At 44.8% G+C, this 18,990-nt stretch overlaps 1 protein-coding gene and 1 long non-coding RNA gene across 10 annotated transcripts in view; one reads left to right on the forward strand and one right to left on the reverse strand.

Moving 5' to 3' along the window:
- The window catches only part of LOC309381042 (sodium channel protein type 5 subunit alpha-like), a 215,660-nt gene that overhangs the window by 184,766 nt on the left and 11,904 nt on the right, over positions 1-18,990 (reverse strand). For all 9 annotated transcript variants that reach the window (XM_081931409.1, XM_081931407.1, XM_081931408.1 and 6 more), the window contains exons 3-4: positions 15,832-15,919; positions 9,282-9,410 (exon numbers count right to left, since the gene is read on the reverse strand). In XM_081931409.1, coding sequence (XP_081787535.1) covers positions 9,282-9,410; positions 15,832-15,919 — 217 coding nt within the window. The remainder of the gene's footprint in view (positions 1-9,281; positions 9,411-15,831; positions 15,920-18,990) is intronic.
- LOC309353405 overlaps positions 1-18,990 on the forward strand; it is a 157,457-nt gene that overhangs the window by 91,734 nt on the left and 46,733 nt on the right. The gene's annotated exons all lie outside the window — the stretch shown is intronic.

The following is an 18,990-nucleotide window of genomic DNA, read 5'->3' on the forward strand; positions in this document are numbered from 1 at the left end:
CCAAACATCTGAAGGCTGGTGTAAAAGGATTGCGAGTGTGTGTATGTGTTCTAATAATTGGGAAGTACTGCAAACTCTGCTTTTAGCAGAGTATCATTCCTACGGCAAGCGACTCTGTGTGGTTTTTTAAAAAATGAGGAATGAGGAAACCTCCAACCTCCAAACTTTATAGATCAAGCACTGGGCAGTTGGGTGGAGGCAGAGACTTCAAAATCAAAAGATGGAACATCCAAGCAGCTTTAATTTACAGTCTCACAGCTCTATACAAGAGAGCTGAGAGGGATATTGTGGGAAATTCTCATGCAAATTATTCTAGTTTTAATGTGTTTGCCATACATTTGAATTTATATTTGATATCTCCCTCAACATTAATTATACTGTACTAAATGACTGAGGGTTTTTTTTTGGGGGGGGAGACAGAAACAAGGTGCAAAACTTTCTTGAATGTGGCAACTTGCAACAAAGTCCTCTAACCGTAATCAGAAACACTTTAATATTCCATTTCCTTTTCTTTTCTCAAAACTTCCTATTTTCAAATGCAATTCTGGAAACGTTTTGAATTCAAAATGTGAGCTCTAAAATGTAGCTGAGTTATTTCCTCTTTAAAGTTGGGCTCTTGAGCGGGAACCTTCCCACTAAGTTGTTAAAATGCATCAACAAGGAAGCAATTTGGGGTGGGGAGTGGGGGGGGTGAGATATTAAAACGAAAGAAAGCAAAGCTCAGTGCTGCCTCCATAGGAGCTCTGCCTGGAATGAATACAGACCCTACCAGCCCTTCTCTTCATTGGGGCAGGAGTGAGAACAGACAGACAATGACATCATGAGACTCGGTAACTTAATCTTTCTATTTAAAAAGGACCATTCCGAATGCTTTGTCTGGAAAATGCATTTCCTTAAAACCACAAATATTGTTCATGGATGCCTCCTCCTGTGGCAGCTTCCAACTGCTTAAAGCAGGGGTGAGGAACCTCTGTGTCTACTCAGATGTTCTGGACTCCCAATTCCCACCAGCCCCAGCCATCATGGCCAATGGTCTGGGATGATGGGAGTTGAGAGTCCAGGTTTCCCACCCCTGATTTAAAGGATAAAAAATAATACAAAACAGAAAAACAAAACACCTTGGTTTAAGATGGATAGGGAGATAGGTAGCTTCTAGCACACTGTGGGTACGCTCACACATAATACTAAGCCATAGTTTCTTTTAATTATGGATTGTTCAATAAACCACAAGTAGCCTCACAAAAGATCAAATGAGTCACAGATTGTTTTGCCTTGTGTTTCTGTTGCTTAGTGAGCATCCTTGGTGGGTGCTCAAGCAAACCATGGCAAAGCAAAGTTGCTGGATTTGGACACAGAGCCAAACCAAGCCACAGTCTGTGAGTCAGCCACAAACCATAGTTTCAGATTGTGGTTCATTGCCAGGAAACGTCCATGGTTAGTTGACTGGGCTGGGTGTCAGCCAAGCTACGCTTTGGCTAAGCAAACCATGGCTTAGTGTTGTGTGTGAACCAGGCCAGTGTTAAATGGGGTGTGGGCAGGAAAGAGAGAACAGGACGGGGCTCAGTGACCCTTTTAAAATATCTTCTCTATTTAAGTTACATAAGCAAATAAAAGATTAAAAACTAGTAACGCAATATCTCAGTTAGAATGCTTTTGTTTTCACTAATTCGTGCAGTTGCGAATGGTCATTGTACTTATCTTATCTGGAGAACATGAAAGCTTGAACACTGTTTTGTGACATTTTGCTTGGCCTAATCAAGGCATTGCCCTAATGCCTGAGTTTTGCATAGAAATGTCATAGGCAGCATCTCTTATGTCTCATGGCCTTTTGACTACACTGCTTCCAACCCATCCTGCTCCTGCCCCTGCCCCCTAATACTCATATATTTTTCTACTTTATGCATCTGATGTACTGGGCTCTAGTCTGCAAACTTTTATGGCACCCAAAAACTGATCAGTCTCTAAGGTGCCACAAGAACCTCCTTGCTCTGTCTGGTCTTTGACCGCAATAAAGATTGATTGATTGACCTTCCTTGCTTTTGTTGCAACAGACTAACATGGGAATCCCTTTCAGATTCAAAAAGAGGTGTGTTTTCCCTGGGCCAAAATCAGATGCATCCCTCCCTTTACCTGTCTCTTTCCCTTTCCAGGGCAAATCCCTCCCATCCCCTTTCTTGTTGGCATTACCCATGGTTTAGCCCCGTGGTTGGGAACCTCAGGCATGGAGCCCAAATGTGGCCCTCCAATCCTCTCTGTCTGGCCCTCAGGATTCTCCCCACACCCCTCAACATGCCTTCCCTGGGTGCTTTTTGCCTGGCTGGAATATGTCATTGAACTCTGATAATGCTGCTTGCCTGCATTATCCAGCTTTTGACCTTGCAGGGGGACTTTATCTTAACCATGTGAAATTCAGATACCACGTGAAACTCAGCTACCACCTTAGCCAAATCCTATGCGATCCACAGCACAGTACACCTCTTTTCGTGTTTGGAGGGCCACTTGCTTGCAAAGAGAGTATTGACTGATAAAAGAAGAGCCAGTGGTTCGTTACCTAAGAACGTGACAGAGATGTACAAGTGCTGCCATCTGCTCGTAGCAGCTCACCTTGTCTGTGCAAGGAACATGGCGCACAGAGTTCTTGGTCCTGCTACCAGCAAGAACCATGACACAATGACCTAGACACTCTGATGGAGAGCTCAAAGAAAGCCAGAGCATCTTTCTTCATGCTGACACTGCATCCCCATCTTTTCCCACTAGATTAACTAGGTGGGAACCAAAGGCCAGAACTGGATGCAATAGAGAATGTGTGGCTGCGACCGAGAGCAGGAGCTCTGCATCTCTTCCTCCTCTTCCTCCTGATAACATCTAGCAATACCAAACACAGGGGAGGGGCATAGCTCAGTGGAAGAACATCTGCTTTGCATTCAGAAGGTCCTAGGGTCGAATCCATTGCCAGGGAGGGCTAGGAATTGGTCCCTGCCTGAAACCCTGGAGAGCAACTGCTAGTCAATGCAGACAGTCCTGTGATAGATGGCTCAGTGGTCTGATGTTCTGCTTTTCCCATCACTCCTGCAAGGCTTGGGAACTGCTGCTGTTTTCGGTGGCAACCCCAAAAGGAAAGGGGTGCACAAACACTACAGAAATAGGTGAAGCCAAATACGTACAAATATAATTTGCACCATTATTCCCAATGCCTTCCCCCTGAACCCGTTGAGAGTGATATTATCTCAAAGGTTGGGTGTTTCGTGCTCCTGGTAGGCGGAAAGAGAGTCAAAGATGGGTAGAATCAGAGACACAAATGCTCCAGATCAGTGTTTCCCAAACTCAGGGCACCATCTGTTTCTGGACTACAACCCCCATCATCCCTAGCTAGCAGGACCAGTGGTCAGGGCATGATGTTTTTGTAGTCCCCAAAACAGCTGGAGATCTCTGAGCTTTGGGGGGAAATGTTGTAGATTGACTACTTTGGGATAAAAACTGACCTGCTTCATTCTTCATCGTGGCTGCCGCAGATTAGAACTCGCAATCCTACATACGCCTACTTAGAAGTAAGTCCCACTGGATTGGACAGGGTCACTCTCAAATAAACATACTGATTGTTGTTGCTGTTGTTGTTGTTTAGTACAACAGACCAATGCAATTAAAGGTAAAGGGACCCCTTCTGGCGAACCAGAGCAGCGCACGGAAACGCCATTTACCTTTCCGCCGGAGTGGTACCTATTTATCTACTTGCACTTTGACGTGCTTTCGAACTGCTAGGTGGGCAGGAGCAGGGACCGAGCAATGGGAGCTCACCCCGTCGCGGGGATTCGAACCGCCAACCTTCTGATCGGCAAATCCTAGACTCTGTGGTTTAACCCACAGCGCCACCCGCGTCCCAAACACCAATGCAATTACTATTCTCAAAAGGAAACAGAGAGAAAATCCCTTTGGGGTGATTTTAGTGTGCAATGCCCACGCAAAAACACACTAATGTATGTCAGAAGCCTACCAATTTGTTCTTAGACAGCCGGGGTTTGTGTGTGGTGCTACTTCTTTTCCTCTCTGATAAGAACGTAAGACTAGTCTGTTGGGTCAGGCCAATGGCCTACCTAGTCCAGCATCCTGTTCTCGCAGGGGCCAACCAGATGCCTATAGTAAACCAGGGAGCAGAAGGTGGGCACAAGAGAATTCTCCCCTCTTGTGGTTTCCAGGAACTGGTATTCAGAAGCATTACTGCCTCTGACCATGGAGGCACAGGACAGCTTTATCTTACATGAGTGTGTCCATAAGCCATCCAAAGCTGGTGGCCATTGCTGCCTCTTGTGAGAGTGAGTTCCATAGTTTAATGGTTTCCAGCAAAGCGTGTTCTCCTTCATGGAGAGCACGTGTTGCGGTGTGGTCCGACAGGCCACCCCTCTGTTGCTGGGTGGGATTGTATAGCAGTGATTGGGCTGTTAGAGTTACTGGGGAAATTTTGATGTGCCAATTTGTGGGATGGACCAAGGGTTTTATATACTGAGCACGCAGCATTGAGCGTTCTCTTTCGCTGCGTGCACTGGATCAATTATTTAGGCCTTTTGTGTTTGACCTTGCTATGCCTGTCATCATGGGGTCGTCTGCTTTGGGGGCAGGGGCCTGGAAGGAATTTTGTCCATTTGGCGGATTGGCTGGTGCCATTTGGTTTTTGCCTACTGCTTAGCAAATCATCACAACTTGTAAGGTTGTGGTTAGGCATTGGTTAATTTTTTGGTTGGTGGAGGGGCATGGATTGGCTGTGCCTGCCCCTCTAATGCTGCTGCTGCAAGGGAATTCTGTTAAAGGAATCCAGGGGCTTGCCATACTTTCATCCGAATCCCTGGCATGGGATTGGGCCGCACAAGCCCCTGGGAGCATGCGGGGAGAGGTGAGGGCCTGGTGCCCAGCTCCATTTTCTTCCCAATATTGTTTTCCCTTACTGGCTTTTGCTGGAATCCGGAAGTCAGTTCTGTCCCTGGATGGGGACAGATAGTCGGAACCAACGCCTAAGCAACCACTCACATTTATGTATTTTAACAAAGTTGTGGCCAAAATTATGCCAAAAACCTTAAAGAAAAATTCTGTGTGAATTGTGATTTATTTGGGGGGTGGCTTGGGGACCTCGACATGCAACTGGTATTTGAAAACATTGCTACCTCGAACTGTGCAGGAAGACTGCAGACATCATGACTAGTAGCCAGTGATAGCCCTCTCCTCCATGGTGGGTCAGATTGCACTGTAAAGGCCTAAGAACACCACAAATGGTTGCGCACTCAAGACCTCTGGTAACTAAGGAAAACAAGGGCACACTCTCTCCCAATGTTCCCTTGCCTCTCCAAGCTCTCTGGAAACAGGATACGACTGTGGCACCTGCAGCTTTCGCGGCAAGCAGAGAAATCCTTGCAAGTGCGGCTGCGTTAGGTTATGAAACCCAATGGGAATTAGAAGCGTTAAGATTTTATTGGCGCTTAACCATATGCTTGAAAGACCTGCCTAGAGGATAGCCTAACATTTGGAGACGGCAACCCTTCATGTGGGCTTATTAGCACAGTAGGTTTCCATTGTAGCTGCAGCGAAGCTAATGAGGCCTTGCCACAGTTTCCTGATGGAGCCAGCGTTTAACTTAACAAATTTATCACCTGATAACAGCCCAATTAATCCAGGCAACCATTAAATGGGATGGGCTATGCAGGTTTCGTTTATGAAGCTTCCTGGACTGAAGTCCCAGGCAGCTTGCGCTCCTGTAACTGAGGAAGGAAGAATGCTCTCATACGAAAGGACAAGAGATGGAGAAGCTCTGGCCTGTGGTCTCCCGAGGCCAGTTTGGCCAGGAGTCCTGTGACTTTCCAGCCAGGCACCCAGATTATGGGCATAAGATGCCATTGGAAAAGTTAATTTCCAAGGGTCAGAATGCTCTTTTTTTATTTTTACGAAAGGGACTTTATTATTAAAGAAACAGGAAAAGGCAGGGGTCTTTAGACTTTTAAATAAAAGTTGATTTAATTTTTTTCAACTGTGTTGTTGTTGTTTTTTTGCACACAACCCTAAAGCAGTTGCCGGTGAAGCCAGAGCTCAGGTTATAAAAGCCAATTTCATACTTGCAATGACAGTGGGAGTCATAGCTTAAGGTACCTCTGCTTAAGTGCTTGCCGGAACTGCAGCCAAGACTTTTTTTTTTAAAGGGGGGGGGATTGACGAGATTTTTAAACTCAGGCGGAACTGCCTGGTTGTCGTGGCAATGCCCTTTTCTGCGCCATTACTTCCCTTCCCTTTAAAAATGTATTTCCAGTACAATTACTTTTATTTTTTCCCAAAAATAAAATGGCAGTGCCTATTGACTGCCCCCACCCCGCCGGCGTGCCTTTACAGCCCTTGTCGCCTGTGATACCTTAATTTGCTCTTTGCTCTAGATGTTCCTATTTCGGTTCCCTTCGGCCGGCCAACTCAGCAGCTGTCCTGAATAGGAGATCCTTTTTTTGTTTCCATTTGCAGGGAGCGGGCTTAGGGCTGGATAATTAAGAATTCGCTTTGAACAGAAGACGAGAGCCCAGCCAAGACGTAAGCTAGCAGGCTGCCAGGCCAGCCACCGTCCTGCCAAGAGAGCAGGCGGGCAGTCCACCTAATAGGCAAGCCCAGGCGGTTGCCAGAATCTGCCTATTGGCCGGGGAGAGAAAGCAACCCAAGACTGCAGCAAAAGGGTTCCAGCCCTGCGGTGCACTCTGGCCCTAATTGGGACGGCAGCCATGTGGGTTTTCCTTCTGCCGTGCCAGACTAGAGTCCTGACACAAAGATACTGCCAGGTTCTGCAAAGTGCAGACCAACAGGATGCTGTCCTTGTGTAAGGCTTTTTTTTTAAATAATAAAGAAAAACCCACAACTGTTGGTGCCAAAACTTGGAAAGAATCAGTACAGCGGGACCATGCAAGTCTACCACACTACCTAGCACATCAGCATAGGGACATAGGAAGTTGTAACATACCTGATTAATATTCTACAGCTTTTTAAATGTGTCTGTGGGAAAGGGGGGGGGTATTGTTTTGCTGTATTGTTTTCATTATTTACCTGTTTTTTCCGGTATGTTATTCTGTGAACTGCCCTGAGATCTTATGATGAAGGGCGGCATATACCGTATTTTTCGCCCACTGGTCTTGCTAGCAAGGGATGATGGGAGTTGTAGTCCAAAAACAGCTGGAGGCCCAAGGTTGGGGAACACTGGTCTACACTGACTGGCAGAAGCTCTCTGGGGTTTCGGACATGGGGGGCCCCAGCGCTACCTGGAGAAGCTGGGGATTGAACCTGGAAGCATGCAAAGCAGATGCTGAAGCCCTGAGCCATGATCCCTCTCCAGCAGCCAGAGGTGGAAAGAACTGGAGGGGGAAAAGGAGGAAGGAGGAAGGGATTCCAGGAGATGGAGGGAGGCAAGGGGAGAAGAAGTCCAGGTGGACTGTCTCCTCCCCACAAAGGACCATCTACCATCAGCTGCCTGTGGGAAAGGATCCCAATGACCTGCCCTACGTGTCGATATTGTTTATTGTGGTTTGAAGTGCACTTTGAAGCTGCTTTGGAGCCTCCTGAAAGGTGGGGTATAAACAGTTCTGATTAATAAATAAAAACTCTGCTGTTGCTTGCCCTGTTTGAAAACCAAAGTGGGCATTTGATCTTGAAGCTATGCTAGCGCGGGGAAAAACCCCCTACAATCTGTTACCAGCAGCAGTTCTAAAGGAGCCTCGCCGCCAAGGGAAATGGCTATGCAGGCTTTCAGCATGTTCACACAGGTAAAACTACACAGGTGTACACAATGAAGAAAAGAAGAATTTGCTGAAGCCAAGCTGAAATTTCAGCTGTTCGGTCCCAGTTTTGGAGGTGGGGGGAGAAGCATTCGCGATGAAAGTGATGGGCAGAAGATCGTCTAAGGAAATTCTGCTCTAAAGAATATCACCGGGTAGCGTCCCCCAAATGGATATTTTCTGTTGTCCTGTGGAGTGTCTTTCCTTCTGCCGTATGTGAAGAAGCAACCGCCAGCTGCTTCAGAGGTTTTGTAAGGACATAAGTTTTGACCCAGACTTTTCCTGACCCATAAGACTGAGCCCTGCTTGATGTGTATGAATGCCCTGGTTCTCTATTTGATTGGCTTCCATATGTTTTATACTGTTAGATTCATAGAACTGTGGAGCTGGAAGGAACACAAAGGGTCCCTAGACCAGCCTCTTGCAATGAAGGAATGCTGTTTTATCGGTTTTAGGTCGTATTTTTGTTTCAACTGATACAGCACATAGTGAAAACTGCTTAAATGGTCTTTTTCTTCTTCTTCTTTTGAAATATCGAGCAGTTAATAAACACTTATTTATAAGTAAGTAAATGAAATGCGCCTCTCCTAGTTTGCATTTCAGGGCGTTTTGAGGGCTATTCTGGGATGGGAATGGGAAGCACAACTGGCAAACTGCCAGTGAGGAGACAGGATATTTCTCTCTCTCCTAGAACTCCCCTTGGAATGAACAATGCCAAATTATGACACAAGATCATTCCAGAGGCGATAATGGGAATCAAAGTCTGTTATTAGAGATCCTGTATCCTCCTCCCTACCTCACAGTTCCCATGATTCTCTGACAAAAGAAAAACACAAGATTTGTAGATTTCTGGAATTCCCAGATCCTCCACATTTCATGGATCTGCAATTCCTGGGGTTCTCTGAGGAGAGTGGATCCCTATCCTATCCACTTTAAGTCTACGGTACAGACATGTCATTGGTCATGGCCATGGCCATGCAAACACAGTTTCTAAACAGGTTGGGAATTGCCTGAGAGTCCAGTCAAAGTAGTCAAGACTAGACTCCCAACACTGGACTGTTTCTTATCTTTAGAAGGACCTCTATTTGAGGCAGATTTCCCAGGAGCCATAAACAGGGTTGATTAAGTCTTCAACTTATTCTAAATCACTGTTGGCGCCATTTTGGTTCTCCTTGGTACAGGTGAAAATAGCTGCTCTTCTGGGATCTGGGACTTGCAGTGTGTCCCATGTGTTGGGGCTACTACATCAATAAAAGTGGTCCATTCCAGCAAGAGCCCTGGCTTGGGTTAAATGGGTGGGCATGGGTTGCCTGCACAACTGAGAAAGAAAAAAAGAATCCCATATCAGCCTCATTGCTCCAGGACCGTTAAAGCACATGAATTTCTTGCTAGGATAGCAGGGAAGTCACGGGGAGTTTATGGGAGCAGGGGAAGAAAACCTCGGTCCTGATCTAGCCAATCGCCTTTTAGGAGAGGAATGAGAAAAATGCTACTTACGCCATGACAATAACAGAAAAATCTAGCCAGTTCCATGGGTCCCGGAGGAAGGTGAATTCTGTCATACAAAATCCTCTTGCCAGAATTTTTATCAATGATTCAAAAGTGTAAATGCCGGTGAAGGTATACCTGCAAAGGAGGGGTTGGGGGGAGTGTTAAAAGGTCCAAGAAAAAGAGAGAGAGTGTGTGTCAGTAGTTGTGGGGTGTGGTAATATATATCCCATTCATCACTCAACAACTGACGACAACCTGCATGTGTGAAAAGGGCACTGGGGTCAAAACACCACAAAAGCTTTCATTTAACCATCCAATATTGCCTCAAACTCAGTGCAGTCCAATGGGTACAGTTCACCCGTGCTACTGCAAATCATATAATGGTTTACCTACATTTTCATGTTCATGAGTTTATTGCTCCAGCCAAAGGCCATGACAAATTGGTATTAGGCAACTACATTAATAAAATAATACAGAACATACATCCCTACTATAAAAGAGACTTTGCCAAGTCCCTGAGCATTAAGACACAGTTTCCTTGTGCATCTCTGACAGCTCCAATTCTAAAATTATTCCGCCTTTTAAAAATCTAATTTGCTAACACCCATGATGTAAGTTACCAGAGACACCAACAAACTCAAATCCATCTTGATTTAAGATTAAATCTCCAAATCGCCAAAACAATTTATAGCAATTCCATCTACAGTGGTACCTCGGGTTACATATGCTTCAGGTTACAGACGCTTCAGGTGACAGACTCCGCTAACCCAGAAATAGTGCTTCAGGTTAAGAACTTTGCTTCAGGATGAGAACAGAAATCATGCTCCGGCGGCAGGAGGCCCCATTAGCTAAAGTGGTGCTTCAGGTTAAGAACCGTTTCAGGTTAAGAACGGACCTCCGGAACGAATTAAGTACTTAACCCGAGGTACCACTGTATCTCCCTTTTCCTGATTTTTTCTTTCTTTTTTTTTGCAACTACTGCATACAGTACCACTCTTTGTGTGATGAAGCTATTATTGTCACTCCAAAGAAACTGTACCATTTCTGCCAGAATGTGCCTGCTAGCTTGTGTGAACAAAGGTTTTGGAAAGCGATCTCTTGGATCTCTATATAAGGGGCAGGCTAACTGATAATGAGTTATGCCTTCCATCTGAGGCTGACCACAAATAAAAAGTCTGTCTACGTACAGGACCTTGGTTGTATGTAGCAGCCATCCAAGACTGCAGTGGGCTTCACCTGGAAACACAGCTCAGTAAAGGCATTTCTTAAGGAAAATGGTGAGAGTTTGGTCAAATAACTAGCTCTAAAATGCTCTGTTCTCAAGAAGAGATATCAAGGGGAAAATCTGGTGTTTCAAATTAGTTGCAACTAAGAGCCAATCCCTTAGCTGACATTTATTCAATGTCAAAGCAGAGTTCCGGAAAATATTAATAGCGTTAAACATCTTGATAAGCTGATTTCCAGAGTTGGTTATCACCCAATTCTGTATAGTGCAGTGCAGGAAAATGCTTAACAGGCACTGTAGCAACTTTTAAAATATACTTTAACTGAGTGCAGTCCGCTCCTGCCTTAATGTGACTACCCAGATTCTGCCTTAATTGTGGCTACCCAGATTCTGTACAGACAGGAGTGCCTGGCATGCTCTGGTCCATGGGGTCACGAAGAGTCGGACACGACTAAACGACTAAACAACAACAACAGATTCTGTACAAAGAATAGCTGCTGATGTTCCTGAAGGTAGAGAGTTTAGCTTCCAAAAGAACTTATTCTGCACAGTTTCCAAACCTTTAATGGAGTTCAAACCACAGAGCATATGAGTAAGAACTTTGCTACCAAATATCTTTAAGGCAGGTTCAATCAGCTGCCTCCTTTACTGTAATAGAACTTTATCAATGCCCCTATCGTTTCCTGTGCTTTGACTTTCACTGCCTCCATATGCCACTTCCAAGACAGGGGCTTCATTAAAGAATATGCCCAGGTATCTAAACGAGCGAAATGGTTCTCATGCTCTACCGACTGTAGTTTTCTGATCTAAGCACCATTTAAACATAGGCCTGTGCCAAAAATCATAACATTGGTCTTAAGAATAATTTATAGAAAGTATGCACTGAACACCTCCAAGAAATTTTTGAGACGTAATCAAGAAAGAGAGAGGAATACAAAATAATCTGGATACATGAAATATTGAGATCTTCCTATTCCTAATTACTGGATAGAGTTAAAGTTTGCATTGGCTAAACGTGGCACCAAATCATTAATATAAAAGTTTAAAAGAATGGGAGTCAGAAAGCAACCTTGCTTCACTCCTTGTGACATTTTAAAAGCATCAGTCATACCACCATTTAAACCTACTCTGACCCTCATTTCTGTATGGTTCTTGGGTCAACAGCAGAAGTCTGCAGTCGATGTTAGCAATTTGAAATTTCTCCCACAGTCCGTTTCGATTAAGAGAGTCGAATGCAGCAGAAAGATCAATAAAGGCTACATAAAGATTGTTCTTAGTATATTTCCTTATAATACGGTTCAGAGCGAAACAGTGATCAATGGCACTGTGTCCTCCTCTGAATTCCACTTCTTCTTCATGAATAATGTTATTTTTGCAACGGTCTGGTCATTTTTTGAAGGAGATACCATGCAGGGACGCGGGTGGCACTGTGGGTTAAACTACAGAGCCTAGGACTTGCCGATCAGAAGGTCGGCGGTTCAAATCCCCACAACGGGGTCTTTGCTCGGTCCCTGCTCCTGCCAACCTAGCAGTTCAAAAGCACCTCAAAGTGCAAGTAGATAAATAGGTACCGCTCTGGTGGGAAGGTAAATGGCGTTTCCGTGCGCTGCTCTGGTTCACCAGAAGCGGCTTAGTCATGCTGGCCACATGACCCGGAAGCTGTACACTGGCTCCCTCGGCCAATAAAGCGAGATGAGCGCCGCAACCCCAGAGTCGGCCACAGGGGAGCAGGGACCGAGCAACGGGAGCTTACCCTGTCGTGGGGATTTGAACCGCCGACCTTCTGATCGGCAAGTCCCAGGCTCTGTGGTTTAACCCACAGCGCCACCCGCATCCCTAGCAACATGCATACTACCCTACTTATTTGGATACCGGAGATGCCAAGCATGTGCCAAATATGCACCTGTGCATAATTTGCCAGTTGCTTAAGAGGCCCTGGGTTTTGTGTACTTTGCTGTAATGGAAATGATAAAGGAGTAAGATTTTGTGGGACGCAGTGGAGATTGCAAAGAACTGTAGCATCCACAGTAAGCCTTTTTAAAAATCTCCTGCTGACAGAGCCACATGAAGGCAGCTGGCTCTCTTCATTTCTCTAGCTTAAATTTTGCATTGTGCTTTAAGTGGCTATTTGCATGGGATTTTCCATGTTGTTTTATCTCCAGAGGAGCTCGCCACAATTCATGCATGCAAGTCAAGCCACACACAGAGACAGAAAGTCTCAGTCCATTCCTAAGTACACACCCATTTTGCACGTGTTGGATCCTAAGTCTGTTCCACCTCGTTTGCTCATTAAACTACTATAATAATTATTATTAATCTGCATGGATTTTTTTTATCTCAATAATACTTAAATGGGCATTTCATCACAGCCTTTTTAAATATGTATTTTATCTCAACGTGCATATTTCTAAATGGATTTTGTCCTAAATTATGCATTTTAGAACTTTTTAAAAGTCGGAAGCTGATCTGCACATTAGTCCAGGGGGTTCAGGTCAGGTAAGTTCCCACTGGAATTCAGAGATATCAAATTCCTGAAGCAGACTACACACCCCACAGGAGGTGAAAACAATTTGGCCTGGGGCAAAATTCCTCTGTGAACCCCAAAATGAGAGCCAGACAAGATGTAAAACAGCATGTTCCTGTGCAGAATTTGCTATTGTGAGATACAGTGATGGCAACAAGCCTAAATGTTTTTAAACAGGAGAAAATGGTTATGAGAAAAATCATGGAGGCCTATTATGGGCTACCAGTCCTGACACCTAAACAGAACTTCCATGTGTGGGAAACATACAAACATTAGAGAAACCCTGCTATGAGTTCTGCTACCACTACTACTAACTAATAAAAATGTCACAAACTATTCTTCATAAATAAAAGCAAAGTTTTTACAAGCCACAAACCCTGAGGTAAGAAAACATGCTGCTGTTGTTAGGTTTAGCACAGGGATTCCCAAACTGGGGGTCTCTAGCTGTTTTTTTTTACTACAACTCCCATCATCCCTGACCACTGCTCCTGCTGGCTAGGGATGATGGGAGTTGTAGTCCAAAAAATGGATGGTGACCCAGGTTTGGGAATCCCTGGTCTAGCAGAAGGGTGGGGAACCTCAGAGCCAAGGGCTGCAGGTAACCCTCCACACACACACACACCCTCTCTCTCCAGCCTTTGGGGCTCTCTACATGCTGAAATCTCTCACTGCCGCTACTCCAACACTGTTCTTTTTCCTGTAAGGGAATATTCCTTGTCATGCAGTCCAAGGAAGGTTGCTCATGTAGGGATGTGGCCCTTGAGCTGCCAAAAATACAATAAAATTTTAAAAATCCCCTGTTCCTGGTTTTAACATTTGGAAGGAGGGAAAGAATATCACAGCATTTTCACCGGTTCTGGAAGTTGCGGCCTGCGTGTTCCCCATGAGCCTGACTCAAAGAAGGGCATCTTTGTCATCCTCTCCTCCAGCGCCAGCCACCAGGAGCAGATGGCCGTGTTTATCATCCGTCAGTCAAAAATAAAAAGTGGGTTCTGGTTGGCTCAATGAGCCACACTAATTGTTTAATGCACTGCACTTAGTTTAAGCTTTTGCATCTGGTATCTATTTTCATAAGGAAGAACTTGCAGGGATGCAAACTTGCTCTGCTTAATTTTATTTTGTTTTAAATAGCAGGCTTGGGAGGGAAGCAGGGATTATATCTTCCCCCGCCCCCGCTCCCTCCCAGGCCGATGGAAACTCAGCTAGTGTTCCTAAATGAGGTGTCCAGCTAAGCTTCAGAAACATTTATATAATCAAAAGCCAATTCCCCAAGTGCCATTACTCTCTGGGGAATGCGTGGCCCTCCAGATGTTGTTGGCTGATCACTGTGAGAACAGGGTCTCTGGCTGTTTTTGGACTACAACTCCCATCATCCTGTGCTAGCAAGACCAGTGTTCAGGGATGATGGGAACTGTAGTCCAAAAAGCAGCTGGAGACCCCAAGTTTGGGAAATGATCTAGAGCAGGCATAGGCAAACTCCGGCCCTCCAGATGGTCCTGTTAGCTAGGGATGATGGGAATTGTAGTCCCAAACATCTGGAGGGTGCTCCTGTTATGTTCTGTGGGACAAACTAAATTAATTGCATCTGGAAAAACTGCTGGTATCTGTTAAGTATAACTGGTTTAATTCACACCGAAATGGGAATACCTGTATGCATTGGTGAAAGGGTTTAACTTGAAGATTCCATTGAAGGTAAATTAAGAGCAAAAAGGAGCTCTCTGAGCTGCCATGATGGGCTGATGATTAACTTCCAGTAGCACCTGGAAGGTATCTGAAGAAGTATCAGGTATCTGAAGAAGTGTGCATGCACACGAAAGCTCATACCAAGAACTAACTTAGTTGGTCTTTAAGGTGCTACTGGAAGGAATTGTTTTTGTTTTGACTATGGCAGACCAACACGGCTACCTATCTGTAACTGATGATTAACTGTTATTGTTCTCAGATAGCTCTGAGCTTTAACCTTAGATCACATGAGAGGGTATTGAATGGCAAATTCGGCATCTTGGCAGGGTGGTGGCTGGAGTTCTTCGTTCCTAGGCTCTGTGAGAGTGAGGGCGTAAATGAAGCTTTGCAGGAGCACACAGCCACAGGCTGTGGGGAGAGGCAGACCTCTGTTTCTGCGTCTGTTGGAATTATTTCATATGTTGTAAGATGCCGAGCCTACGCCTTTGCCTGCCATATGTCTTATGGAACTGTTTGGGTGTATCATTTGATACATCTTCTGTTCTGAAGAAAGTTCTACAGGTAAACCTTTGAACAATCTAATGTGTCTGGACAATGCTTCATTTAAAAAGGAATCAGTTTTTAGGCACCGAGTCCCTTCAAACTGCACAGTATGCTTGAACTGTATCAACCACAACTACCACAGACACGCACTTCATTCCACTGATGGCTCCAGTTCTTTGACTCTGACCCCATACCTGCTTTTCCTGAATTCAGGTCCAACTAGAAAACATAATTCCAGAATCGGAGGTTGCACAATTATGCTACACAGCTCCTTCGGTTCTTTTCCGCTCACTACATGCGTGAGAGAGATCACATTTTTTTGTGAGAAAAAGCCAGTCACACATTGGGGCATCTGCCTTGCAAATAATGCTCTTTAAATGTTCTGGTTTGTGATTTAGAGCAAGGCAAACACACCTTCTCTCCGTGGATCTGTTTCAAGAGAGTGCATGCATGCCAAGAAATGCCTTCGATCCCGCAAATGAACATGCAGAGCGGTTCTGATACGAAGCAGTCAAATGGCAAATGGGAGGTTTCGGAAAGAGGGAGAGAGAGAGAGAAAAAAAAATGAGAAAAATACTTACTCAACGTATTTGTTCCAAGGAGGGAGTTCAGACCATGCCATGAACACACAGTTGGTTAAAATAGTGCACATGATAAACATACTGAATAATGTAAAAGCACAAGTTAAGGAAAGTACTTTGAATGAGTATTTAAAAACAAAAAACCAAGCCCTTGCACTTCGCACTACAAGCAACATCACAACCCTTCCCTGGTTTGTTTCTGTTCATCATTCCCATGTAAAGTGTGAATGCACATTAAGGAAGGGTGCGTAAGAAATCTTCAGTGAGCAAATTCACCACAAGTTCATAAACCAAACGTCCGCTGGCAAGAGAGCACCCTTCCGCAAACAAAAACCAATGCTCTCTGAGTGTGCGAGTGATACAATGGGTGTGCAAAACAGATCAGTCAACTCAAAGGTCATCCATTAAATACATGTTCTTAAGGAAGGTCATAAGAGATGGAGCCACCTCTGCTATTTATTCTGGGCAAACGCTGGCTTGTTCCAAGTGCCATGTTTCTAGTCTTCCAGCCCATGGACTGGGAGGCTGACACACTCCATCTAGGCTGGTGTTGCTTGCTTTGATTGACAGCAGCTCTCCAGAATCAGAGAAGGGTCTTTCTCATTTCTTGCTACCTAGTGGTCTGTTGCAGCTGGAGCTGCTGGGGATTGAACCTGCATCCTTTTTTTTTTTTTTTTAATAATCTTTATTAATTTTGAGAAAAAAGAAAATTACATTAAATAAACAAGAAAGCATACAACACACAAAGAAATAGAAAAAAAAGAAGAAATTCACCTCTTCACACTTATTTTCAATAACTTCTTTTCAGAACTTCCCCACGTCTCCTCCTATTGTTTTCTAACTCCATTTTATTTGTTCTAGCAGGTTTTTCCCCTGAACATCTTATACCTTATTTTGTTAAGATTACTTAACCCTAATTTAGTTAAATTCGTTTTAGTTATAAAATTATACGTTCGTTCATCATTGTGCTTTAACATTTTGTTAGCATATATCCCTTAACCCTCTATATGGAAATGAAAAAACAGACAGAAATATAAGCTTAGATCTGGAACATGAAAAAAGATAACTTTCCTAAAGGTTGCCCCCATTTCCCTCCCACAGATTCCCCATTCTTATAATGCTAATCTTTATTCTATAAAAAATAAAAAAAAGAAAAAAAGAATTTTCAAACCCCTTTCGGACTGTTAAATCCCACCCTTCTCCCCCCGGTTTCAATCCTTAATCATAATGCATTTAGTCCATCTTTTTAACCTGGTGATCTCACGTCCGAGGCACGCAGGTCTCTCACAATTCCTTTCAGCCGGTTTCTTTGAAAGTCTTTCATGCTTGGATCCCAGGATCGAAGAATTATTTTCTCAATGCTGGCGGTGGTTCTTTCAACTGGGCCTGTTTGCTTGTAGATAATATTCCAGCACTTTTTCCTAGGTCTATATGTCCCAAATAGTCCTATTTTCACCTTGGTCAGTTTAGGTTTCTTCTTAGCAGGTCTCAGTCTCTCTTCTCTCTTATGTAGTGTCTCGGCCTTCACTTCCTTCCGCTCCTTTTGCTTAGCAGGTGTCTTTTCCTCCTCAGTCTTGGGTTCTTTTCCTTGTCCTGTATTTTGAACAGCGAGTCCCTTTCCAAATCAGTTAGTGTTTTTTCAGATAGCTTCGGGTTTGTGGGGCTCGTAGACAAAACAAGGTCTTTCTCATTCATCTGTGACAATTTTCCCACGAGAGAGATCAGCTCCTTCAAGTCAGCACGTATTTCCTGTATTCCTTGTTTTAGTTCCATTCCCGCAGTGTCCAAGAATCCCCTCTAGAGGGATTCTGGTTACTTAGTGATCTTTCCCTCTCCAATCCAAAAGTCAAATTTGTTTGTAACAATCTTTCCTTATTTGTAATATTTTGTAGCAATTTAGTCGGTTAATGTTTCAATTTCCAATTCTTTCAACTTTGACAGTTAATTTGACAGCTGTCAAAAGTATCTATGTCTCAGCAGGCTCTTAACTCTGTTTACTCCCGGGCTTGAGTAGGGTGGTACTTTATCAAACAAAGTAATCTCTTGTCCTCCAGCACCTTAGCTTAGTTTTAAAATCTGTGAGGTCTGTATCTTTTATCCAATCACACAGGTTTTCCCCGCAACTTTAGTTGACAGGTCCTTGCTTTGCACTGTTAACAATATGGAGGAGGCGGACTTCCCTTTTTTTTCGGCTCCCCCGTTCGTGCCAAATCCAAATCGAAAAATTTATAATCCAATTTTCAAGTTACTCACGGGTTGTTGCTCTTGTTTTAAGTCCAAATTTAGTAGGAAGAAGTCAGCGCTGACTGAAGAATGGCTTGCGGCTTCGCTCGGCAGGGGGAGCAGAAGACTCACAGCACCACGCGGCACCCTGGCACCCGATCCTTAGCCTTTAAAAAGGCTCTTTCACGAGTCGGGGGGCGCTTACGGTGCCCGCCGAGTCACCATGTCCACGTCCTCCGTGTCCGTGGTTTATAAGGGTCCCCATGTCGCCGGCACGGTAAGACCCGAACCCCTGCTGAGCCGATTCCCTCCGGAGCTCGGAGGGAATCCGCCATTAGACAGTCGCGCCAACCCGGAAGTCCTGGACTGGGAGGCTGACACACTCCATCTAGGCTGGTGTTGCTTGCTTTGATTGACAGCAGTTCTCCAGGGTCAGAGAAGGGTCTTTCCCATTTCTTGCTACCTAGTGGTCTGTTGCAGCTGGAGCTGCTGGGGATTGAACCTGCATCCTTCTGCTGTGGTCCACCTCCCCAGAGTAAGACAAACCCACTCAGTCAAACCTGCTCCTCTTCCTTTCAGTGTAAGTGACTCTGCAGGGTTTGTCTGCATCAGAAGTAATAAAATGACTGAGGAGCACCTGATGGAGAGACATGGAAGATGGAGAGACTGCCCCTAGTGGGACACCTGCTGGAATGCAGTGATGCCAGGGCAGAAACACAGCAAGCTGCCTCCTAATGCAGCCACCGTCAACCCGGTGCCCTCAGGTTTCTGCTGGTATCACTGACACAGACTGGCAGCAGTTCTCCAGGGGCTCACACAGGAGAATTTCCCATCCCTGCCTGGCCAGCAGCAGCAGTTGAGCCTGAGACCTTCTGCATGCAAATATCTTTTACCACTGGTCTGCAGCAATTTCCCAACCTTTGTCCTTCCTGGGTG

The sequence above is a fragment of the Podarcis melisellensis genome, assembly GCF_964234715.1.
Source record: "Podarcis melisellensis genome assembly, chromosome: 12".
Lineage (NCBI taxonomy): Eukaryota > Metazoa > Chordata > Lepidosauria > Squamata > Lacertidae > Podarcis > Podarcis melisellensis.